Source organism: Apostichopus japonicus, chromosome 18, assembly GCF_037975245.1.
Source record: "Apostichopus japonicus isolate 1M-3 chromosome 18, ASM3797524v1, whole genome shotgun sequence".
NCBI lineage: Eukaryota > Metazoa > Echinodermata > Holothuroidea > Aspidochirotida > Stichopodidae > Apostichopus > Apostichopus japonicus.
Window position 1 is genome coordinate 15,877,821 of NC_092578.1, and position 26,614 is coordinate 15,904,434.

General features: G+C 37.7%; 1 protein-coding gene, 1 long non-coding RNA gene and 1 pseudogene across 3 annotated transcripts in view; 1 reads left to right on the forward strand and 2 right to left on the reverse strand.

Annotated features, from left to right (window-relative positions):
- Positions 1–18,913, reverse strand: part of LOC139958479 (integrin alpha-8-like) — a 50,790-nt gene extending 31,877 nt beyond the window's left edge. Inside the window, exons 1-2 of the mRNA XM_071955570.1 lie at positions 18,183–18,913; positions 1–2 (exon numbers count right to left, since the gene is read on the reverse strand). The exon at positions 1–2 is cut by the window's left edge and continues 132 nt beyond it. Of these exons, the coding sequence (XP_071811671.1) occupies positions 1–2; positions 18,183–18,358 (178 nt within the window). The 5' untranslated portion in view covers positions 18,359–18,913. The remainder of the gene's footprint in view (positions 3–18,182) is intronic.
- Positions 498–586, forward strand: LOC139959223 (U2 spliceosomal RNA; annotated as a pseudogene).
- A 3,498-nt stretch (positions 18,914–22,411) lies between the features above and the next one.
- Positions 22,412–26,614, reverse strand: part of LOC139958729 (uncharacterized) — a 49,216-nt gene continuing 45,013 nt past the window's right edge. For both annotated transcript variants that reach the window (XR_011789849.1, XR_011789848.1), the window contains one exon: positions 22,412–22,487. This is a non-coding gene — a long non-coding RNA (uncharacterized lncRNA). The remainder of the gene's footprint in view (positions 22,488–26,614) is intronic.

A 26,614-nucleotide genomic window follows, 5' to 3' on the forward strand; every position in this document is an offset into this window, starting at 1 on the left:
GCCTGTATGAATGAAAAATAAAGAATAGCTCGGAATAAAGAATAGTTCGAGGGTACCATATACAGGGTATATATACATAAATATATAAATATATATATATACATACATATATATATATATATATATATATATATATATATATATATGCCAAAGGTCACGTGATCAAAGGAGGTCGATGGTCAAACTTGTTTGTTCGTGACTTCGTGTATAAGGCTGTTGGGCTTCAAACTTGGTCGGTATGTGCTTGGTGAATGTGACCATTATATGTATACCAAATAAATAGTATGGCCCAATCCTTCAAACACAGGTAGGATATCATATACTATATGTATACAGTGTATTAATTAATGGATGTAAGATGCCAACTGTAACAACTGTCATCAAAGGAGGTGAAAGGTCAATATATACGTATATACGTATATAAGGCAGCAATATAATATCCATGAAGTAATGGTAAACAGCCACACTTGTATGTATCTCGTATTTCCTAGTGATATATCGCTTCTCGGCCTTTTGGCTAAGATCATGTGTAGTATCTGTTCCCTTTCGAGGGGAATGGTGATGCACCCGACGATGATCACACAATCACAGTCCCGATGCAAGGGGACTGGGGCTACGAGCGGATCAGTCGTTTGGTAGTTTGGTTTTCGTGCCCAGGTTCTTTCCTGGGCGACTTTTTCTTAGTATTTCCTAGTGATATAGTAGGTATCTACCGTATCTATACTGTTGATTTAGACTCGATCGAATCTGTTATGAGAATTCCGATCCATTTACTCAACCCTTTCTATACGATGAGAGCTTACCGCTGCTCTTTAAAAGGATTGTCTGGTGGCCCAAAGAAGTTAGCTTAAAAAATAGTAAATAATTTTCCAAACATGTTGTCAAAGTATGAGAACGCTAATGTTGCGTTTGACAGAGAAACGATTTTTTAATCGTTATGGATAGACATTTCAAATATGATTTGAACAGTACAATACGTGACGTCAGCTCTGCCATAGCAGATTGCGTCATAACCCACCCTCCGCACAGTACCTATACGGTAATCACAACAAAAACAGCGTTTGTATACAGATAAATTTCTTCCTTAATTTCCGGTGAAATTTCTTTAAAATTAGATATGTTTTCAAAAACTCCTTAAGCCGCCATGTACTTGATCGGTGGTTCCGTGGTCTTTGTGTAACACAAGGTAAATTTTAACAGCAGACTCCGAGTTGTTCAGGCTATACATCGCGCTATCCAGCTCCAACGCGAAAAATGTTCGCATGTAGGCTATACTCAAACGTTGACAATCGGACAGTTCTGCGAAGCCTAAGCTTCTCATTGCTACATTCTGCTCTGACAACGATTCGATCAATTTCTTCAATAATTTCCGGTGAAATTTCTTATAAATTAGATATGATTTAAAAAACTCCTTAAGCCGCAATATATGTAGTAGATCGGTGGTTTCGTGGTCTTTGTGAAACACAAGATAAGTTTTAACAGCAGGCTCTTCGTTGTTTACACATCGCGGTATCCAGCTCCAGCGCGAAGAATGTTCGCGTGTATAGGCTACCCTAACGTTTACAATCGGACAGTTCTGCGATGACATCGATTCGGCGCCAAGTTTCATCTTTCGGTTTAACGAATACTTTACAAGTTTCCTTTTACTGTTAATTTGATCCGTGAATTCTATTTCAGCGATTTCGAAGAACAGTTAATGAACTGTGGTTTGAGTGTGAGTGTACTATGTGTAACGCTATACAAGTACACCAACTGAGCATCGTAATATATACGTTCGCGAGTCGTTATATATACGAGGCAATCCAATGTGCTTACACGTGAGTTTGTTTGCTGCGGAATTGGGAGTGCTAACTTCAAGTCGCCTGTTTTGCCTATCTGCAACCACTACGTCAATCACCATATTGAAGCGTTCGAACAAACGGTACTTTTGGTGAGAAACTGGTGAATTTGAAAACCAGATTTCTACAAGAAGGAAACGTCGAATGGGGACAATTTTTACATGGTTAGAAAGAGAAAAATAATAACTACAAAGACAATGTATCAAAATCTTCCACCAGACAATTCCTTTAACGTATCGCTCACTCCCTCTTGTAATAACACTCCCCAACCCACCCCACCCCACCCCCAAGACAGAGGCAATGGCAACTGCCAGTGGGGAGGATTATACGCAGAGTATTACTGTACGTTCGGGTGATAGGGCTTTTGTTGGAAAGACGGAATTCGCCTGAAGAGACTGACAAATTTTACTGTTTGATTATGATATGAGAAGCAAATGAAACGCATGCTCATACAATTTCAGGAGACATGTGAATATGATCTATACTGTTGGAGCCGATTCCGATTACTGCTATATTTAACATTTCTCTGTTGTTCGTCGATTGAAAACAATTTGCAGGTCGTTCTATTTATTACTGTATGGGTGCAATTTCCGTTAGCAATTTATAGGGTCAGCACAATTCAAACGTGATATCCACAACATTTTAGCAGAGGGATACTCTTTTAACGTTTTTGTTCATATTACAGCATGAAAGAATAATACGACGTGCTTATACTGTCGGGTTCTTTGTTTTGGCAATATGGCATAGTTTATCTTATAGTAATATGTAAGCACAATGATCTACTACATAAACTAAATTGGTGGCAGTGTTTCCACTTTGAAGGAAATTTCCCGGAAAACGGCAATATCGGATTTTTTTTCCGGGCACTAACAAGAGGCGATTCGTATATATACACCCTACAGTAATTAGGGCTAACACCCGTTAGAATCGGTCAATTTTATCATGATATATTTCAAGGATAGCATTGGCTTATATACACTGTTACGATAAAGTCATCCATCAAACATCAATACAGTTTCACATTCTGGTTTACAGATACTACACACTCAGCTCTTCATTTTAAGTATTCAAGAACACAACTTAGCGGTAATTACAGCCTTTTGACTTTTCAAATTTACCCCTTTTTTTTCTTCTATTATTTGTCTTTTTTTCTTCTCAAAACAAATGTTTACACATTTCTAACATTGTAACAAACTATGTCTGCAAAGGAGGTGCATACAAGGCGATGGGAAAAGAGGATGAGAGGATAGGAAATGACACCGTTATACTCGCCTATGTCTTATATTTTTCGCACAAACAAAATGGATAAACTGCTCAGAAATATTGCCAATCAAAACAAATGTCTCAAATATATAGACGCTTTGCCGAGCTTTTGCAGCGTTGCTGCCCTTTGTTTTGTTTTTTATAGAGGTAGGGCTGGGTGGGGCTGAGTGGGGCTGGGTGGGGCTGGGTGGGGCTGGGTGGGGCTGGACAATGAGGTATAAGGAAGGGAATACCATTTGAATGTTTCCTGCTTTTTTCTTCCTCTGAGCTGGAGTGGGTCTTCAGTTTTGCACAATATTAACTGAATATTTCTGATTTATTTCCTACTAAAGCACACACACACACACACGACATATACACGCACACGCATAAACACCCACAGATACACTATTTGTACCTTATTTGGGCAAAGTCATGATGCTATTTCAATTTTTTCTGTTGAAATTTTCTTCCTCTTTCCTCTCTTGGTTTCAATTTCCTGGAAATTATTCTGATACAATTATGTTGTATACGGTATCGGTTTAATATACATAGCTTACAAATTTCTAAATGAATATAATTTTGAACAAGACCATCAATGACGCAGTATCTCAATACTGGAAGTTTTAATTTTGATTCCTAATTTCAAATCTTTGCTCTGTCTCTACAATTATCAATATCAATCATGGTACAACAAATATATATAACTTGCATTTAAGCTACTTTGCCACGAATAGTCTCTGCAGGTTACACTTTATCCTGCTAGTGTTGCCTTTAGCGCTCATTGCCTGTTTGTCGAAAGAACGACGTTGCAAGGTTTAGTAATGTCATAGAATACCTAAGAACTTGTTTTTTTATGTGGTATCCTTCATCTTGGGTCAGACTCTGTTGGACTTTTTGGTCATATAGTTTGATGTCATTGACAACGGCCAAATTAGAAGAGGCGAACTCGACCATATTCTTGACGCCCGCCTTGAGAGCTAGGCCTATTGACCTACTGTATGTTACTGTAGACTGTAGTGGTGACTACCATCAAAACTGTGTCCACTTCCAAGTATCAAAACAACCCACGTTTTTCCATCTCAATTTTTCTGACATGAAGATTTCATGGATTTATGACTTGGAAAAAATAATGTAAAAGAAGATTACAAGTTTTTATTTGAAAGTGATGGGTGGCCTCCTCCTCCCCAAATAGCCACCTCAGTTCCTCTCCATTTTGTTATTTTATTTTAATTCTTTGTACATTTTATGTCAAACATCACAGGTTCGAAAGAAACGATGTGTAAACGTAATTATACAAAAATACATGAAGGGCAATCAAACAAACTTATCATGGCCCTTGCTCTGAAAAGCTACCTGAACCCCAGTACTATCCTTAAATGTATGTTACAAAAACGAAGGCCTAATATTAATTAAATGAACTACGCAAAATTCAAAAGTACACAATGTGTATATGCATTTAGCATGCAATACACAACACCTTGCCTACCTAACTACAGTACAGAAAATTGGTCGCGAGTGTAGCCATTTTCGTATATCTAACATGTAGCTGTCCATGAGTCATAGCCAATCTGCTATAAACCAGACTTGGAGTCGGGGCTTAATCATCAAAAACGGACCTTTTTACTAAAAGTAGGGGCGGCAGCTCAGTGTTGTTTTAAGAAAGAAAAATCATTTAAACATCAAATTAAGCAAATAAAAGCCATAAAATGTCATTTACCGCTAGTAAAATTTTTATTCATACCTACCTGTAAAAACAAATGGAAGTTTAAAATGTTAATAAAAAATATAATATATTTGGCCCGATTTGGACATAAATCGGTGAAAAAGTCATAGAATGAGATAAAATTCTCGAATAAAAAATAGTAACTTTTGTTGGTCTATATGATATATTCTTGCTCTGGAAATTCCAGAGAAAAATAGCTTTGTATGAAGACGCTGAAATTTTTTTAAGAGAAGAGAGAGTCCCACTTACTGTTACAATATCTCTATACATGTAATGTATTGAGATAAAAATGTAATGTAAGCCCATATGGGCCTATATGCATGAGATCTTTACACATAGGTATGCCTCTTTTTTGACAACCTTTTGTCTCGTCCACAAAGTTGATGGCCTCATATATCTCCTTTGGTAAACAAAAGGGTCACATTACAAAACGCCCGCCCGCATATTCTTGGTAACTTAAGAACTTTTATCTGACTGCCTATGGGCACAAGAGTTAGTGTTGACTTTTGCATGATTACGTAATATTCGTCAACCACCGGAAACAAGACTTTCGGAGTGTCTAGTTTGAATTGCTTGTCTTCCTTTCATTGCAATGACAGATTCCAAAAGTATCGAGCGCTTATTATCACTAATTATAAACAAAGCTGTATGCAACAGGAATGTTTACTTCAACCAGGAAATTGCTACTTTAACACCCTGTTGAAACCCAGTATAGCTGCACATACATGTATTGTCAGTGTGTGAACTTTAACATGTTACTAATAGTTCCACTAAGATAGCTATAGGTACTTCAAGTAGTTCAAGATGTCAGTGTTTTTACATTTAGACCTATAAACATGTATAACCTTGGCGTCGCTCAGACGGGTTGCGGTTGGGGGGGGGGGGGGGGTTCGGGGAGGTATAGTGGTGAAGGTTCGATCATTGGTAACCGAAGCGTTTGCCTATACATGTGGTGGACATTGCAGTGCATTAATGTTGCATCTTATATTGTCAATCGACACTGATTTTTGGTCAAATTGTAAATAAATATTGTGCTTGTACAACGATAACCTTTAGTTCCGTGTCAGAAAGCTTGTCTGGGCAGTATTTTTAGTTGGCTTTGCGGATTTGAGTGGGAAATCACCTTGATATAATGCATGTGTATTCATTAAAAGTGAAAGACAAACTTGGATACTCGAAAATGATAAAAGCAAATAGCGAAAAGTGAAATGGAGCATATATATATATATATATATATATATATATATATATATATATATATATATATATATATATATATATATATATATATATATATATGGAGGGGCGTTGCCTTCTGACTTCTATTGGAGCTAACCAAAAGTAAGTTATACAAAGGAACTTGTTGCAACAAGGTAACAATGGTGTCTAAATAATTTAGCACGCTTCGCCGCCGACGGCCACTCAGGCCATCATTCAACCGGTGTTATATCTCATACTCCGCTATTTGGGAATAATTATTTCGGTAGCTACTGATAGTGGTCTCCTGCGATTTTTTTTTTTAAACATATCTAATTTATAAGAAATTTCACCGAAAATTAAAGAAATTAATTAATCTGTATTCAAACGCGTTTTTTTTTACTACTGTATATGAACTGGATGCAGCTTGGGTTATGTCGCAATCTGTATTGCCCAGATGACGTCACGTTCGCTACTGTTCAAAGTATATTCGTATCTCTGTCAAACGCAATATTAGCGTTCTCATACTTTGAAAACATTTTGGAAAATTGTTTATCGTTTTTTAAGGTAACTTCTAAGGGTATACCAGACAATTCTTTTTAACGGCTTTCACCAGGAAGAAATGCTTTGAATTAAAAAGTCTATCAGATTAGCCTACATGCATATCTCTATAGTCACAAAAGTTTTGTTTTGTTTTAGTACTGAGTTGCTAAGTGGATTGTTTATTTCTGTATGTGTGGGATGTTTGTCAGACATGCTTGCATATATAAGCATATTAAACCACATGATAGAACTTCCTGAACGTATTGAAATCCGTACTACGTAGGCAGACACATTGACTTTCACGGAATCGGTGTACGGGGTCAACCACATCATACCCACAACATTGGGAACCATATACCACCAGGATGTGAATATGTATACTTCATAGGAAATAATCGATGATATCGTCTTAATTGATACGACTAATACTGCCAAAACAACCCAAATAACTAGAATATTGAAGTAGCTCGGCATAACAGGAAATGTCTTTGGTGGATCTTACGACTGACTATATACAGCTAGGCCTATACATGCAATACGGTGAAAGCTAAGACAGCTACTACAAAGATGACAGAATTGACCCAATAGGTCTATAGGCCCGCCGCTTATGTATACATGTAGGTAAACAAATCGCTGCTTGTTGAACGGATATAACATATATGGAACGCCAAATGGTAAATAAATGTGATACTCTTTAAACGCATAAGCCTTTTATGAACGTCTTATGCCTATACATTAAACGTGTGTCCATAGTGTGTAGACACATCGACATACGTGAACAAATACGTCGTTGCAATGGCATGATATGTGTAGGATGTTCATTAAAAGAATCTTGTAATAGAAATGGTTAACGTCAAAAAGTCAGCGTATTTTGATCAAGTTTGATTAATTCGCGAGGCTATACGAAACACAATAACGGCTCATCAAATACAAAGTATGTTTGGAATTTTATCACCGTCGCATAGTGAATTGATCGGCTGATGCGTTAGCCATGCAGTTGGGTCAATTTCCTGATGCTTATAACTCTCTCTAAACTGCACTCCAACATCATGCTTCAAAGCACTGGTATTGACAGTACAAACAGTTATTAACCTTCATCTGATAGAAACATGATATTCATACTGCTGGTACTAACAATATACGAGTGCTCTGAAAGCGGGACATGACAATACATTATATAAAAAAGATTGTCCCAACTGGGTGGATGCGTAAAACGTCTTTCTCGTCGTAAACAACACCACCCTGTACCTATACGCTTACGTTAGCCGGAGTTCATACAGTCAGTGGCTATATACATACAGGCCTATGCAGTATGCATGAAAATACAAAAGAATTATATTTAGTTGCACAGCATATGAAATATCTTCAAGAATCTCATTTACATTTATTTATTGTACAAGTTTTTTTGGCGTTCCACAAATAATTTAGCACATTATAGTACCATATATAAGTAACTTAGCACATGCAGTATTAGCAGTGGGCAGTTTCATATAGTCAGTTTCTATATACAGAACCGTATAAAAGTCTACAAACTATGTAACAACAGTAATAAATGAAATGATGATTAAGGGAATGAGCCGAAAAGTATGGAAAGACTATAACAATGCGATATTTCCAATCTCAATTGTCGAAATGAAAGTCCGGATGTCAGGGGATTATGGATAGAGAATGCTAGCTACGGGCTGTTGCTAATAATATGATCGTATATTTTCGAGAAGATAGAGATCTCAAGTATGAAATTATTAAGCGGTAAAGCATTTCCATGTTTCAAAACAAGGCCGTAATTTCATAATCCCACAAGAGAGAGTTTCCCTACTATCAGCTTGTTTCCGGTGAGGTCACTTTTTAAATGACCCATAATGGGATTTTTTTTTTAGACTCCCCTTTTAAGTGCACGATATTCATCTATCTATATTGAGAGCGAGAGTGCAAAAAACTCTACAGGGAAATAAGTTAGCACTTAAACAGCTTGTTTTATTTTATTTTTAGCCATTTCCTTCTTTCTTTCTTCTTTGCTTATTGACATATGGTAATAGTCCTATTATCAAAATCCATTATATAACAAAATTATTGCGTACGTGACACTTTGGATTTTCTCGAACTGCTACTGACGAGCGGGAAATGAAAAGAGTTAATTTTTCTTTCACAACTCCTGAAGTCATAAAATGAACTATAGCGCTTGCGATTTCGTATATTATTTTATGTGACAGAAAAATATGCCACCTTGAAGTGGGTAAGAAGTGGGATGGGAGGGACATGGTGGGATGGGACGGGATGGGACGGGATGGAACGGTGTAGGGTGTTGTTGCGGATGGGCGGTATTAGCCCGAGGGGTGTGGATCGTGCCGGTGGGGGGGGGGGATAGAGTTCGATAAATCATCAATATTAAACTGTAAATCATTGCCCATGGCAGCTATGTTAAAGCTTCTATTTAACCATTACTGCGATTTATTTCATGTTTGTACCCCGAGTTCACGGTAATATACAAATACATTAATACGGGTACTGACTATAATATAGTATATGTGGTATTAATCATATTATGATTAATACCACATGGCTTCACAAGTTCACACACGTTCCAGGTTGATTTGTAGTACACTCACTATACATGATACAGTCACTATGCCAAGTTACACAAAACTGAACTTTTGGGGTGTAAATCAACGTCCATGGTTACTTTCAGGGTCGAACATATAAATAAATGATTGCCACAATAATCAACTCTTCATACGGCTTGCAAAGTTCATGGCCAATTTGTATCACACTGTAAAACCTGAAACAACGTATCGGTTGTATAGCCTTTACTGTACACGACAGGTCAAGGCTCTTCGTTAATTTATCAATTCCCTTTATTAAATATTCAAAACTCGGAATGATTAGATGTTGCTCATGTCACATTGTCGACTTGTCAATAATTCAGTGATTTGTTTGTTTTTGTTATTTGTTGGGTTTTGAACCTGCCTAATATGGGAACTAATAACAGTAGTTATTATTCATGTTCCACGTACGTGTTCACAAGCTACGATGTGACGTCATCACATCTCGGAAGTTGAGCGCTTTGACAAAAGCTTCTGGTTAGCAAGCGACTTCCGTCATTAGACAATTTAGCAACTTTACCTGCTTCTTCGAAACAGACGCCTACTTCTGTCATAAATCCACCTCCGCAACACACGTCACTTCCGGCGATGTGTGTAATGTTTTTGAAGCACGATTATGAAGTGATTGTCTGTCAAATTTTCGATAATATACAATATATATTCCCATTTCAATGTGTATAGTACTTCCTTGTCTAACATACAGTTTGTGTGTAATACAAATAATGAAGACAAAATTTAGCAAATTTGGGGGGAAAAGTATAATTTTATACCTACACAGATGATGTGATTTATGGTTTTGTGAAAAACTGTGTTTGCTAATAGTATAGTATGTAAAATTCGGGTAACCAAATGCGAAAGGTTGCATACGGTGTGTGTGTCTGCATTCGTCTGCATTCACAAAATGAAATTTGTTTTATTGTAGACAATTATAACACAAAAATCTGGGGAAACTCATTAAATATTTGATGTAATGTGTTGCGCTGTATGTAGAGTGCTGCGCTTCAAATGATGTAGAGTATTGCGCTCATCAGAATGTCTTATTTAAGCATAAGTTATCATGCATAATACACTCATATCATTTGAATAATGTGATGTTCCTATTCTCAAAGAAGACGATCAAATATTTTAGAGAAAATCGCCTTATGCCACAAACCTGTGTTTAGTGTCCTTGAAACGAAAGTTGTTAAAACAAAGGAATAACACAAGAGAAAATACAGCCATGTCACTCCCTTTACATCATCTATGTGCATAACTAGCTAATGTTTATTCATAAATGAAACTAGAATGAAGAAAAGACTTGTAAAATGGTCAATTTTTGATGGATTTTGATGGGAGTTGCAGATATTTTCATGATTTCTCGTGCATATTAGAGTGATCAGGACAATGTTGTTCCTAGGTGTCCGGTAGCCCGTTAAAATATGTCATTTATGGCTCTGGCATACTTGTAAATATATAACATTATACCAGTAAATTTTGTCAACTACGAAAATCAGGGCTAACTAAATGTGTTATGATCTTTAATTTATTCCCAGGATTACTAGAGTAGGTTTGATAATTTAGTCGTTCCACGCACTAGAAATATAGGTTTACTCTCTATAGACAAAGCAATGAACTATACTTAAGCATTATACACTCCCGTGCTATGTATAGTGTTACAACATGATACAGGAACTTTTAACCTGGTTTAGGTATCTCGTGATCAAAATTGTAACTGTTACTATGTGATGTGGCAATATGGTCCCAATCATAAGGTCCCCGGTTCGAGTCACTTCAAGATTCATGTATGTCGTCCAGTTACAGAGTTGTTGACAATTGACAATTCATAATCATGGACGTTAAAATATGAATCTAAGAGACTGACTTCAGTCAGCTTACGGCTTTGATAAGCCAAGGAGGCTTCTTCGCGAGTTCCTGCTTTGCAGGAGGATCTAAATACATATTACATACATACATACATAAGGCAAATAATGTTGACTATTGTGTAAACACCAGTTACCAAGGCGACTAAAGCAGCAATCATTTGATACAATTTGCAGTTCATAAAATAACAACAGACTTGTCAGCAGTTATCAAAACAAAATAATTAGAACATAATAATACAGACAAACGAAAAGCGGATAACTCAGCAATACGAAAATTAATTATTGATTCAGATGTAGTAGTTGCAGAATTGAAAAACACATTTGACTAATTCTCCACACCTCCCCCCTCCCCCACATTAGACACTGAAATGTACATAAACTTAATACCATGTTATTATGCATAAATGTAACTGGAACCTGCAAAAGTAATGAATATTGTGCCTAAACAGTTTCAGACACAACAAGTCACTTTATAGAGTTTTTTAATCTGACGAAGTTAGGTTAACGTTGTTTTTACTGCGAGAGGCAGTCTACTCTATCCGAAAAAAAAACTTCAATTATGAAACTAGATATCATAACACAGACAGTAATGAAATCTTTAGCTGGACCTGAGATGTCCATCGCTGTATCGTTTGTACACTGTGGGTATTGACCGCAGTTGTATGTACTGACTGTACATAAAGTGTCTAATTACCAACGGTAGCAAGCTGTGTGTGTATTTTCTCGGATCGATGGTGGTGTCTAACATTTCTGTTACACCTACCTCATTCGAAACTAGGTCAGATTACCGGCATTAGACGTTTTTTTTTTTTGCGCGGGTCTTTCCCACACTTTAAACCAACATTGACTTGAAGCAAATTAGAAGTCTCTCATGAAAAGCAAAATTATCCAACTACATAACAGGGCTTTTACGGTTTTTACACTTTCCCCCTTGCTGACCTCAAATGACATTTGACCTTCACCAAGAATTACTGGGCTCTTGTACTCATCATATAAGAAAGTCATATGTCAATATGACATCTGATGACACTGCGCATCTTCCGATTTCATGTTTAAAATTTCCAAAGTGTAATCTGTGACCAATACAACAACAATTCTAAACCAGTTCTACCTAAGGGGAACCTACATACCAAATATAAATGTACCCCAGTTAGAGCAAGTGTCAAATACACACACACACAGAGACGCACACACACATGCACGCTCACACACACGCCATCAACATCGCATAGATTCCTTCTGCATTCGGCAAGGAATCAAAACTTAGTTTATATATACTATCATATCATAGAATTTGCAAAACCGTCCACCTTCTGCCCCCTTTCCCCCCACCCACCCCCTACTGCAACCTCTTTACACAATCCTGTTTGTATTTCCTGTCGTGAGATCTGTTATGACTCATTTGAAGAGTAATGGCGTACCTGGCTGGAAGGGGGGGGGAGGGGCGGCTTACGAGAGAAAATAAAATAGTAAAAGTGAAAGAATGGAAAAACTCGAGTCTTCTCAAAACAATTTAGTTGTCAAAATATGAACTGAAGAGTATACCTTCTGAGAAAGAAAGTAATTTCAAACCGGTAATCGAACCGTAAATCCTGTAAGAGAGGTCGTGAATGGAAGTATGGTCGTGCTATACGGTATCAGAGCTTGTAGCAGTAATTGTATGAAACAACACGGAGGCGATATAGGCGTTAAGCAGTTGAGTTTGCAAGCTCGACTTTTGAGTTGCTGGGATGAGGCTTTGGTTCTGACAGAGGGAGGGAGGGGGTCCTAGTTTAGGAACCCAGTGGCTAGAGAACTTGTGCATTAGTCAAACTCCGGAAGTAAAGTTTACTTCCGGGATAAAGCCCAGCCACCGGCAAGGAAAATGTTTCTTTTTTAAGGATTGGTACTTCTGAGGGTGGTATTGCCAGGGCTGAAACAGCCTCCCAGTGAAAGTCATCCCCCCCTTCACCCTCCCTCTGGCTGACAATAGTTTTACTGTTGTCTATCTTCTGTTTACTCTTCCAATCTGAGAAATGATTTGCTTATTTTCTTTACTTTTACTAGTCTGCTTTATATATGTATGTATGTATGTGCAGGGGCGTCGGAAGCTATTTGGGATTGGTACGGCAGATCAGAGTGTGGCCATCTATCATAATTATCGGGGGGACGTTTGGTAGGTCAAACAACGCTACTCGCCACCATGGTTGACGCGTAGCGTAGTGGAGAAAAAATTTTCTTTTTTTTTTTTTTTGCGCCGTGAGTACCGTCTCCGACGCCCCTGATGTATGTATTTAAGATCCTCCTGCAAGGACCTTAAGGAACTCGCGAAGAAGCCTCATTGGCTTATCAAAGCCGTAAGCTGACCGAAGTCAGCCTCTTACATTCATAGTTAACGTCCATGATTATGAATTGTCAATTGTCAACAACTCTGTAACTGGACGATATACATTAATCTTGAAGTGACTCAAACCGGGGATATGTTTTTATATTTATTGATATACCCCCCCCCCTTCCCATGTTACCACCTTACAAAAGAGCTTCTGTTGACAGAATGATATATACTTATAGCGATTTGGTAACAACCTCCTCTTTAAATTATAATGAACATATCTGGGAACGTTACTTGATCTCCAGCTTTGATCCGTTAGCTCAGGGTTGTCCAACCTACGGCCCGCGGGCCACAGTCCGGCCCGCCGCAGAGATGCGTCCGGCCCGCCAAAGATGCTCTACGGTGCGCAATTTTAGTGAGCAGTTTTATTGATAACAATTTGAAGCTATATAATCAATCATTCGAACCTTCTGGGTCCAAAAAACTGCATACAGGTCAGTTTGTGTGACACTCTCTCAGCGGAGGGGGGAGGGGGGGGGTGCGGCTTAACTTTATTCATCTGTTTTATCAGGAAGGAAATTAAATCAGTGCTCTCCGCGCGCAGTGCTCACATTTTGTTGCCTTGGGCTTCGGGCAAAAAATCGAAAAATCGAGCGTAGGGTTCAAACGGCCCCCTCCTTCATCATAATCATTCCATGTGGCCCTCCTCTGCAAAAGGTTGGACAACCCTGCGTTAGCTGGTAATGTATAACGTGTATTTGAGAAACAAAAACAAAGTACCTCACACATCTTAAAATATACATAACAGTATCATGTTTCTAAGCTTTTAACTGTACATACCAGCCTCCAGGTAGTCTACGACATCATGAGATTAAAGTGGGGTTTCGAAAGTACCCAGATTTTTGCTATCAAATGCCTTCCATATACATCGTGATTTGTGTTTATGTTTGTATTGTATGTATGTATTTTAGATCCTCCTGCAAGCAGGAACTCGCGAAGAAGCCATCAATGGCTTATCAAAGCCGCAAGCTGACCGAACTCAGTCTCTTAGATTCATATTTTAACGGGCATGATTATGAATTGTCAATTGTCAACAACTCTGTAACTGGACGAAATACATTAATCTTGGAGTGACTCGAACTCGGGACCATACGATTGAAAGGCACCGGCGTTAACCACTTTGAGCTAACACTCCCTATATCACACACACACACATACTCTGTGTACATACAGTTTTCTCCTTCTCCATCCGGGCACTTACCATTCCCATGTATAGATCCCACAGCCATAGCAACAACACTTTGAATCTTTAAGTGGGATGGTGACTTCATCTTAATGATATCGGTTTAACAACGACTGACCGTATAAGTTTAATTTAGCTGATAAAAATAACAGCGACATTCTATCAGTTTCCTTCTTCTCCGTTGAAGGTGTTTTCCCTACATCCTGTTAATGATGATTGATGAAGTAAATTTCACCACTAAATGAACAGACTCAGCGATGCCTAATGTAACGTCTTATCAGGGAGTTGTTATGTTCCATAACAACTCCCTGGCCTTATCATGTGCGGACATCTACTATCAAACTTCACATGCAGAGCAGTCTCAACGGGTTCTGCCTCGAAGAACCTTTGACCTCCCAACAAGAAAACAATATATTTCATGAAAGGTTCATCCATCGTGTTTACAAAGTTTTTACACTTTGACCTCTGTTGACCTGAAATCACTTTTGAACTCCACTACTTCAGAAGGGTCTTTACGCACCGAATATGAAGTCTATCCACCATGTACTTTTTGAGTTACCGTGTTCAAATGAAGACATCACACACATGCAAGCTGCACAGACACGCACATACAGAAATGCCATTAACAACATGGATTAAATTTTGTCTTCGGCAAGGAAGCAAAAATGACAGCATCTCTGACTATAAATAATTAAGTTACACAATTTACATAACTCAGGAACGCAGCCTATTGTAACTCTGCATTCTGCTATACACAGATCTATGGCCATTCAGTAGGCACAAAATTGCACTTAGTGGATTGACAGATTTTTATTTTCAGAGTTTCGAGTGACATTACTAATCAACATTACGCAACCTGCAGTTCCCCATCTGAACAGGTCTTCAAAATTATGAACGACATTTAGTATGCGGGTTGTGGGGGGGGGGTGGGAGGGGGTGCGGAGAGACTTTTGTAACAGGTGAGGAAGGTGTATGTCCACCCCAAAGCCCAGCTCAAGCCCATCACCTCTCTCACGTTCCTCTCTTCTCAGTGTAGTCTATATGTGATACACTAACGGTACGCATTGCGAAGAGCCGAGATATATTTCCTTACAGCATCTTAAACAACTTAGTTATGCAAGACGTATATGGTTGGCCACAGTGGACAAAATTCGGGAATTTATGCCGACATATATTCGATTTAATGCTAACATCAGTTAGATTTTATGCAGACATTAATTCTGAGCCAATTAGGAGGCATTTTTATATGGTTACATATTATCGATTTTATGCCCTCATTAAATCGGTTTTATGCTGGCATATATTCGATTTAATGCTAACATATATTCGATTTTTTTGTCAGCATATATTCGATTTAATGCTGACATTTATTCGATTTAATGCTCACATATATTCGACCAATGAGAGAGCAGGAATATATGTCTGCATATATTCACTTCCGAAAACAATTCCAGCCACAATAAATCGAACATATGTCGGCATAAATTCCCGAATTTTGTCCACTGTGGCCAACCATAGACGTTGGATATTTGTGTACAGTATATATATAGGTCGCTGCTACATTGTACGAATACGAGTTCAATGACAGATCGTCGTGACAACTTTTGTCATGCAAATATACTTCGGTATGTACAGCCAATCATGTGACACGTTCTATATGAAGAATTTGTCTTTACCACGTGAAGTTCTCACTTATTCGACATTAGCCTGAGGCCAATTAATATGACAGTGACGTGAAGCTAACATTATAATGAGGCATTGCCAAACCTATGCGTTACAGTGTAAATACATTGTACGTTCTTCCCGTTAAAGAATCCATTTCCAGACAAAACAAGTTCTATATCTAATGACAGAATTATTATTTACCAAAGGAAGTCATAATGTTTGTCTCATGAAAGTGCATAAGCCTATATAGGAAGCGATATAAAACAACACAAAATAATTGGTTGTACAGAAACCGACCGATATATATATATATATATATATATATATATATATATATATATATATATATATATATATATATATATATATATATATATATATATATATATATATATATATATATATATATATATATATATATATATAATGTCTGAGTAAGGCTACATCATCTGATGCTTCGTGTCTTATCTTGAACTTGCATTGGCAATATTATTGCTGATTTTTATCACGTGTCATTTTGTTTTTCAGCAAATGAATATTCGGATATCAGATATAGGATTTCATGAAATTGCAGAGAACTGGGAAGTGAAAACAGTTTGATACAAGTCGATCAGTCACCAGTGAGGGAAGTGAAATTGTACAGTAATATTTAATTTCGGTAATGATCGAGACATCATGTCATCTGGTTTGCATATATAGATTGTACTTTCTTTTCCTTGTCTGGAGGTTGGTTCCTGCAGAGAGCTGTCACAGGTGACTGCTGCCTTGGGGGGGGGGGGCAGGAGGGAGGAGCTGGGGCTAGGATAGACCTATACTTTTTCGGGGGCGAGGCCTGAAAGAAACTATATATAATTTTACCCGTGCACCACAATCGTTTATCTACGATTTACAATTAATCCCTTTTTTGCCCCGACCAAGTTCCCTTTTTGAGATATCATGGTTACAAGACTATACATACAGTACAACAAATGAGATCAGTACAAGCTTTCCTTCTTGAGATACCGTGTTTCAGCAATTTTACCCCTGTAACCCAAATGAATAAAAACAATAAGCCTCTTGTACTCAATATGGTACACCGTACACGTACATGCGATGGTGCAGCCATACGATGATCGAATGACGAACATTTATAGCAAAGGCCATGTGAGTAATAAAGTCAAGGCTATAACTTAAGTTCTCAACATTCATAAAAGTAGGGCTACCGTTTTTCGTATAGCTCCTTCGTACACGGGAGCTGTTCTCGATGACAGCTCCCTGCAGGTCGTATATATACCCAGCAGGAAGCTTCCACGGATCTAGGCAGCTGCTATGCTTGGCTGAATAGCAACTTCCGGGAGAGAAAAAAAACGAAGCCGTTCCCTGGTACATGCTTATGTTTACTGTAATAACACAGGGGTATGTCCATGATGCATGGAAAGTACTGTGGTCCCATCTCGGGCAATAACAGAGAAAATTTCAGCGAGATAGATTCGTTTTATCCATGGGGCTGCTTGTAAGCACAGTACTATATATACCTGATTTTGTTTTCCGCGTATTTGTATACCGTATAGTATAGGCCTACTGAACTGTGAAGTGCTAGCCCAACACTTACACAAACACAGCTGTGTTTTACATTCAGACCGAGGACCCAATTGTTTTTTCCATTGTTCAAATCTATGTACCCTAACCTTAACAATAACCCTTAACAATAGCATTCTTTTGAGGACGTAGTGATTCTTTAGAAATAACATCCGAGGACCTGGAATTCTTTTGTTCAAGTCCTCAGAATACAAAACAAGTGCACACACACACACAAACAAAGGTGAAAGGTTAACAGTTGAGGATCAACCGAATGTGTCAAACGAAACACAACCTTAAGGTCAACAACAACAACAAAAACAAAAAGTCAAGCTGATTTGTCTGTAAAGAACTGCATAATTTTGCGTTTGAAACAAAAGAAAGGTGAAATGACTTACATGTGTTGGTTCCCCTCTTGATGTAAAGCTACGGAAAACCCGAATAGGCTGTTCTCTTCGCCTGTGAAAACTATAGGCCATTCAGTGTCCATGTTAAAGGCTTTGGTTTCGATTAAAAAGAATACGCAAAAAGATTGAAAGACTAAAAATAAGCGAGTTCTACGCGTCGCCATCATAACGCCTAGTCCTGTTCTTCTACGTTATACTACTGTAGCCGGAAGTACTGTACCGTATGAGCCTGTCTATATATGTATATATATGACACTGCAATAGATATGCAACACACTGAGATATTATTAAAAAAAGTTACTCCAAGTAGTTGTTTGTTAACTTCACACCGGTTTTCCCTCTCAGAAATTCACAATATTGTTTAACAAATTTTCAACCAAGTTTTTTATCGATCCGATCAGCGCGGTATTCAAATACGACTGCAGTTTAAATTCCTATTGAAATATTGTACTGTATTGTCTGGAAAACGATGAAAAGGTCGATTATCGTTGTTACGGGTGGTAGTGAACGAGGTATTCCGTAGTATGTATACCATAGTAATGCAGGAGAAGTTAAGAGAAGAAAAGTATCCGTGTCCTCGACTAAATAGGCCCTCAATTTCCGCACACCGGAAATTGTTAAGTTCTCGCAACGGTCGAAGTGACACTCATATATATATAATGTGCGTGCAATAAACTATAAGACAGAGTAACGACATCTGTTTGTAGCCTTTCAGATCCACAGTAACGATAACAAAAGCGAGTTAGTAGAGATTAACGTACTTCCTTTTGATGAATATTTAAAAAAATATACGGTGGCCGAGAATCATTTGAAAATGTTAGATTGAATTTTATTCTTGGATACTTTGCTGGAAGCAAAATGCATCTTTACGGCCACTGTATATATATATATATATATATATATATATATATATATATATATATATATATATATATATATATATATATATATATATATATATATATATATATGTATTTATTTATTTATGTATATGTTATATTTGTGTGTGTATTATGTGCATGTGATTATAGGCTTCTTTGTAAACACGACATCTCAACAACAACAAAATATTAAAAAAAGTACGATTTAGTTGAACTTGATATATGTTAGTTGTAGTATACTCTGAAGCTTGAATGACATATATTAGCCCTTGCTAAGGCGTATCGGCCAATTTTTCTTTGCCAAATGAATTGTCAATTGTCAATAACTCTGTAACTGCACGACATACATTAATCTTGGAGTGACTCGAACTCGGGACCTTATGATTGAAAGGCACCGGCGTTAACCACTGAGCTAACCCTCCTTATAGGACATGCACATGCAGTGTATGTTGGGCCTACCACAGTAAGTTAAAGCAGGGCGGTTGCAACATAGGAAACGTATTGCATTTTTGTAAATTCAAGGTCATCTGAGGTCATCTGAGGTCAAAGTCTAAAAAAACGCTCTAAAGAAACAAAGTAAAATCCAAAAAGTAAAAGCTGAATACATTGTGTACAGATCACCTTAGTCGAAATGTGCGTATACTGAATTATGAAGAATGAATATGCAGTATGAAGTTCATACTGACGTGTACACACAGCGGAACTATAGTCTTCGGTGCCGTTGCCGGTAACAGCAGGCAATAAAAACCAAATGTTCTTACAAACATGCGTTTAGGAATTACATAGAGGAAAAGTTTGGATTCTTTGATATAGATTTTTTTTTCTAAACCAAATATACATTCTGCCCTACCCAAGTATAGATTTGGAACAAACTAAGACAATTAGCAGAATGTTCTCTCTAAATGATCATTTAATTCGGTGATTAGGTTTAATTAATAATTCCATTTGATATGAACAATGTTATTACCGAGACACTTCTTGTTATACTTGTATAGTATTAATCACATACAAAAGCAAAATATGAACGTCAAAGTTTTCGAAGTTTTATTTCTATTATTCATTTTCATTTTCTATCTCTCTCTTAATTTAGTCCAGTTCTCTTAAAGAACTATAAAGTAAACATATCAGATGTGAAGTAAATGACGAGTCTTATAAGAACGAAACAGGTGTCAAATGTAAACAAAGTTAAACCATAATTTTCAAAATATATAAACAGCGGTATTGGTTACTTAAACAGGCAGTTTCTGTCGAAAACGAACGGGGTGCTGCTCTCGGCTAGTGAAACACCCACCCCTCCGGAAAACGCGGCCTACCACCAGTTTATGTTTGAAATGAAACTTATTGTATGTATTGTATATATGTATCTTAGATCCTCATGCAAGCAGGAACTCGCGAAGAAGCCTCATTTGCTTATCTAAGCCGCAAGCTGACCGAAGTCAGTCTCTTAGATTCATATTAAGGCTTATTAAGCTTAATCGTTATGGTCTATAAATATTAATTACTAACAAAGTTTTAAACCATAGAAAATATTTGATCGACCAAAACTTAACCTAGAGACCGGCTTGAATGTTTTTTTCCTGAAGTATATGTCAAGTTTAAGGGCGCTCCTCTAATCAACTGTTCAGCGATAAAGAGTGGTTTGGCACAAACGTAAAAGTTATTGTTGTGCGGGCGCGCTTACAGAGACACGTAAATAGAGGGTGCTCTTCTTATTTTCTACGGGAAAGTAAGACAATGCGATATCATTCAATTTCTGATATAAGACGAATCGGAATATACGGACAATTAACGGAACAAGGGCAGTTGGAGCGAGAAGTGGGAATACATGAGCTGGACAGCTTTTGTTACTGGTTGATGTAGATGCAACTCCAGAGCCATATATATAGAATATATGGCTCTGGTTTAAACTATGATTTTGTAGCTATAACTATTTATTTCCAATTCTAAATTGGAGCTGATAAATACCAATGACGTCATACATTTACTATATACCGGGCGGATTGATTACTCTGACCAGGTTCTTGAAGGTACTTGAAGGGCCCCACCTGCAAGGTTTAAGACCAAAATGGCGGATGTATAACTGTTGAGTAGCTCTCCATTCACCTGCAAGTGTACATCATGCGATTTTGACTGTAATAACTCCCTGGTTGAACAATATTGATATATATATATATATATATATATATATATATGTATATCCGTCAATATTGTTCAACCAGGGAGTATATATATATATATATATATATATATATATATATATGTGTGTGTGTGTGTGTGTGTACACCAGCGGCGGAGTGCAAAATGGGCGTACACCCCCTCCCCATCACGCTCACACACACTCCTCGCGCCTTGCCTTTCAACCGCAACCAAAATCTCAAGAATTATTTTTAGCAAAACCTTAAGCGAGAAGAGCTAATTATAGACCTCATGTGATTTTCTTCAAATACATTCCAGGTTTTTCAAGGAAACATAATGTTGAATGTCATCCAAATACATGTGCTCTGCCTGTTTATATCAGGCCTATACATGAGCATGGATGGCATAAAACAATACTTGTCCCTGGCAAATTTGTAATATTTCTTAAAGATCCTATCCTCACCCCTCCCCCCCCATTACCCCTCCCCTCTTTTCGTCTTCTTTTCTACTAGATCATGGTGTTGCCATTTAGCTGTAACCATGATCTGAATACGTACATTACATTGTGAAATATCTCCCTCTTTTCGAAGAAACCAGCTCACACATTAAGTTATAGACTAGAATCGTTTGACTTTTATAATTGATGCTGCGTGTATGGCGTTTCCATGTAAAACGGTATCGTACGGTCTGCCACAGGATGAGAAAGATTTTATAGTGGGAGGATTGTTCCTCCTTTTGTGATTATTACATACATTAGTGGACAGTTTTAGCTTTAGAAACAACACAACAAACAGACTGGTAGTAGGCATATGAGTACATGAACCGGCGCCATTTTTCGCTATAGTATATCCGTATACTATAGTACTCTCTGTCTATATATATATATATATATATATATATATATATATATATATATATATATATATATATATATATATATATATATATATATTCGTGGGCGATTATGAGAACATGTATAATGCGAGTACATGAGAACGGACTCACTTTATGTCTGGTTATGTTCATGCACATGACCACACTATGGCCTACGCAAATGGGGCGGGCATGGCATGCCCCCCCCCCACCCCCTTCCCCCTTGCAACCTATATTTAACCAGTTTAAAACGCAACCTATCGAGGCAAGAATAAGACCACAACTCCGGGTACAGGACGCCCTGATATATATAGAAGTTCGAAGTCCGTATACCTAAATCAGTCTGGTAAATTTTCTCACCGTTGCCTCTGAAATTCTGTGCACTTCACCTGCATCGTTCTACAAGCTATGGGAACAGGAAGGATTGAGACGGTATCAGGCAGCTCGAGGAAATAACGTTTGGCTTTAGCGGGGTGTACACATGCTTTATATTGGGTGACAAACCAAGGGCTTACACAGTGGCGTAGGAAGGTACTTTTGAGTGGGGGGCTGAAAACTGATGGCCGACCTGGGGGAGGGGGCTAAGGGGAGGGGGTGTCCCCCTCCCCTTTGGAATTTTTTGCATTTCCAGGTAGCCTCAGATGCAATTTGGTGCTCCAAATGAGATTTTTTTTTTCTCATTTGGAAATGAAAAAGGGGTTTTCTGACTTGCGAAGCGGGGGGGGGGGGGCGGAATGATACTTCCGCCCCTCCACATTTTTCACTGGGGGGGGGCTGGCGCCCCCCCCCCCCCCCCCAGCCCCCCGGTTCCTACGCCCTTGGGCTTACATGCCTAGTACCTACAAAGATTCATGACCCAACTTAATGACAATGGGAAGGGTGGAGAGGGGGGCGGGGGTTATCATTTGCCCAGCTACATTTGAATTACGGTGCACACCACTGATCAACGCAAACGACCATATTCGACCTCAATATTGGTGCTAGGCTGAGTTGTCAAGACAGAAAAATACCTTTGCACTGTTTAAAGGGTACCTATAGAAACATAATTAATTTTAACATCTTGTTGACTTTAAAAACACTGCTATCATTCCAGATTGTAATTCTACAACATTCGGGGCTATTGAAGATTCCCTCCCCAACCACCAACCAACTCCAACCCCACCCCACCCATCCCACCTACTCCGTCCCCCACCCCCGCACCTTTTGAAATCCTGTGCACGTTACTGAAATTGGACGGGAGACTAAAACACCAGCGTCGTTTCGTTTCGGTGGGAAACCATTTACCATCATGTTTGTGAACAAAATCTGTATCGGGATTTGATATTGTAAAATCGTGTCCCACATTCTCAACAGCTCATTGCAAATGATATCCTGGTAGTACTAGGTATATATCATATAGAGATAACCAATAGATGATTAGCCGAACCGAACTAAGTCAACAGAAAGTTGATAGTGTGCAGGAAACTTAATAGTCTGAACAGCAACATGGAATTGTTTTTTTTTTCTTCTAATCTTCTTTAAATCAACGTTTTCAAAGAAGTGTAACATAAGAAACTAGGCCTAACTAACCTGATTAGCAGATAGGAGAATCCTTTGGTAGCTTCCTTGTGTAATCCTATACCTCAAATATTTCCTCAGCACATAACAAGGTTTTTTCTTAGCGGAATACATACATACACTGTATATAGTGAGAGTTCCAGATTAACCGCCATATACCTTTATGTTTGTATAGGCCTATACATACATATATATATATATATATATATATATATATATATATATATATATATATATATATATATATATATATATAGCTAACATAATAAATGCTTAATATTGTCTTCACACAGTATCGTAGCCTTTAATATATCTACGTTAGATTCGGATAAGTAAGGTGCTTTGTTACGGATCAGTGATGTTAGATTATACGGTTTGTCGCTTCCAAGTTATTTTTCATCAAATAGTTGTTAGTGATAGTTTACATAACTCCCTTCCTCTTATCTCTGACATTCGTTACCCAGTATCAACAAAAACCAGTTCTGTAGTACATGTATGTACCGTACTGCTACAGGTGAAGGGATTATGTTAGGAAATATAACATAAACGACCCTTGCCTTTGTGTGATATTGTTACCATCGTTGAAACGTGCGTGTCGCAACTGTTTAACCCATAAAGTGGCCATGACACGAAAAATTGAACGTCCTGTCTTTCTGGGATCCATCTAAGCTTGTTCTCTAGAACATATATCAACCATTCTGCCATTTAAAAACTTGATTTTTTCCCTTCGAAAATTGAGAATTAATTTACCCTCTTCGGGCTTGAAAAGTTCGTTCGCCTGAAAGTTATCCTATAATCTCATTACGTTATGTGACGTCATCTTAGGAACACGATTTGGCTCTCACTGATTCCTCCGAACATATATCAACCGTCAATGGAACCGTCGAACTTGTAACAACTAATGACGCGTTACGTTGAAAATAACTGTCAATTGAACATAAAAAGGACAGCTTCTTATAAAACAAGGATAGACATTAGACGTGAACATGCACACATTAGTTAATTTCACTTTATGTATACCAGGGGATCTTAATCGGGGGGATCCGTGGGCAAAATTGGAGTACCAGTAATTAAACATTTCTTATTTTTATCTCTCTTAACTTAACATGACACTGTCGCCAATGATTTGAAAGATATATGCAATAAATCATGTCCACCCTGTATACAAACTTGTTAAATACAGTAATAAACTATAGTAGTAGTAGTCGTAGTAGTAGTAGTAGTAGTAGTAGTAGTAGTAGTAGTAGTGGTATAGTAGTAGTAGTAGTAGTAGTAGTAGTAGTGGTATAGTAGTAGTAGTAGTAGTAGTAGTAGTAGTAGTAGTAGTAGTAGTAGTAGTAGTGGTATAGTAGTAGTAGTAGTAGTAGTAGTAGTAGTAGTAGTAGTCGTAGTAGTAGTAGTAGTAGTAGAAGTAGTAGTAGTAGTATAGTAGTAGTATAGTAGAAGTAGTAGTAGTAGTAGTAGTAGTAGTAGTAGTAGTATATGTAGTAGTAGTAGTAGTAGTAGTATATGTAGTAGTAGTAGTAGTAGTAGTAGTAGTAGTAGTAGTAGTAGTAGTAGTAGTAGTAGTAGTAGTAGTAGTAGTAGTAGTAGTAGTAGTAGTAGTAGTAGTAGTAGTAGTAGTAGTAGTAGTAGTAGTAGTAGTAGTAGTAGTAGTAGTAGTAGTAGTAGTAGTAGTAGTAGTAGTACATCTGAGGCGTTTTGTACTCTTAAGACCAGTCAAAATGTCTCCATCTCCCCCAAAAAAATATCATGGATGTAACCTATGGACTAGAAAGCGGTTTTAAATATCGTTGTTACTATGTTCTTGACTTGTGTTATCAAAACTGGTTGTCATTCTAGTCTAGTCATACCACTTTCATCGCTAGAATTATTTCCTGAACGCTCCGCTGTGTTGTACTTTCAACTTAAAATGGTAACGAGTCTTCGTTATTTGTAATAGGATCCGTTATATGCTCTTCTGAGAACTTGAGTGAACAACACTTGGACAATATATAGGCTCTTCTACAAATGCGGAAATATGACATTTCGAAGAAGTACATGCCGACGTGAGCTGTATATACATATATATGTATAATTTTTCAACTCACTACGATTTCAATTATATATATATTTGTTTGTGTGTGTGTATGTATATGTATATATGTATATGTATATATAAGAAATGAATGTGTAGCAAGTGGTATGACAGATATATAGTAAATCAATAAAGAATAACAAACTTATTTACGGCTTGGCTTGCCTATAAAGAGTGGCTATTCTGTGTAAATTGTCAGATTCAAAGTACCAGGGGTGCACTCTGTACAATCATAACACTTGAGTAATACGCCCTCAATAACAATTTTGGTTTCAACACTGAAAGCACGTAGTTGACGGCAATGAAAGTCTCTCACCTATTTATTCTAAAAAAAAAACTAAGGCATGGGCAACACACCAGCCTACATTTATATTTTCTTGCTTCTCGCCCTAATTTAATACCGCATAAATTAAGTTTTGAAAGCCTCATCGCGGAGCCGCAGACAATTTTGAGCGGTCCCGCGGGCTGCATGTTGCCTATACATGTGGCTTTAAAGTATCTTGTGGATAGAAATTTTTCAAATGTGTATATCCTACCCAGTTAACATGATAGCCTAATATGATAGCCTAACATGATAGATCTAATGGGTTGGCAAGTGCATGCTATGTCTGTTTAGATTTTCAGCTAGAATGGGAGGCAAATTTAGCATACTGAACCCGATCCCTTTCGACTGCTTGCTTAGAGTATTATCGTCACATTTAAGCAAAACAATTCGGAAAATGCTTCTTTCTTTAAATCACATTCAGTCCTTCTTTTCAAAAGGTCATCATCTGTACTTCAATATGCTCCTTTAACATACAAGCAGAAAAAGAATGATGATAACTGAAAATATGCCAAAACAGTTTCTGTATTTCGGTTAATTTTTAACATTTTGCCCGGTTAACCCGTTGAGTGCATGT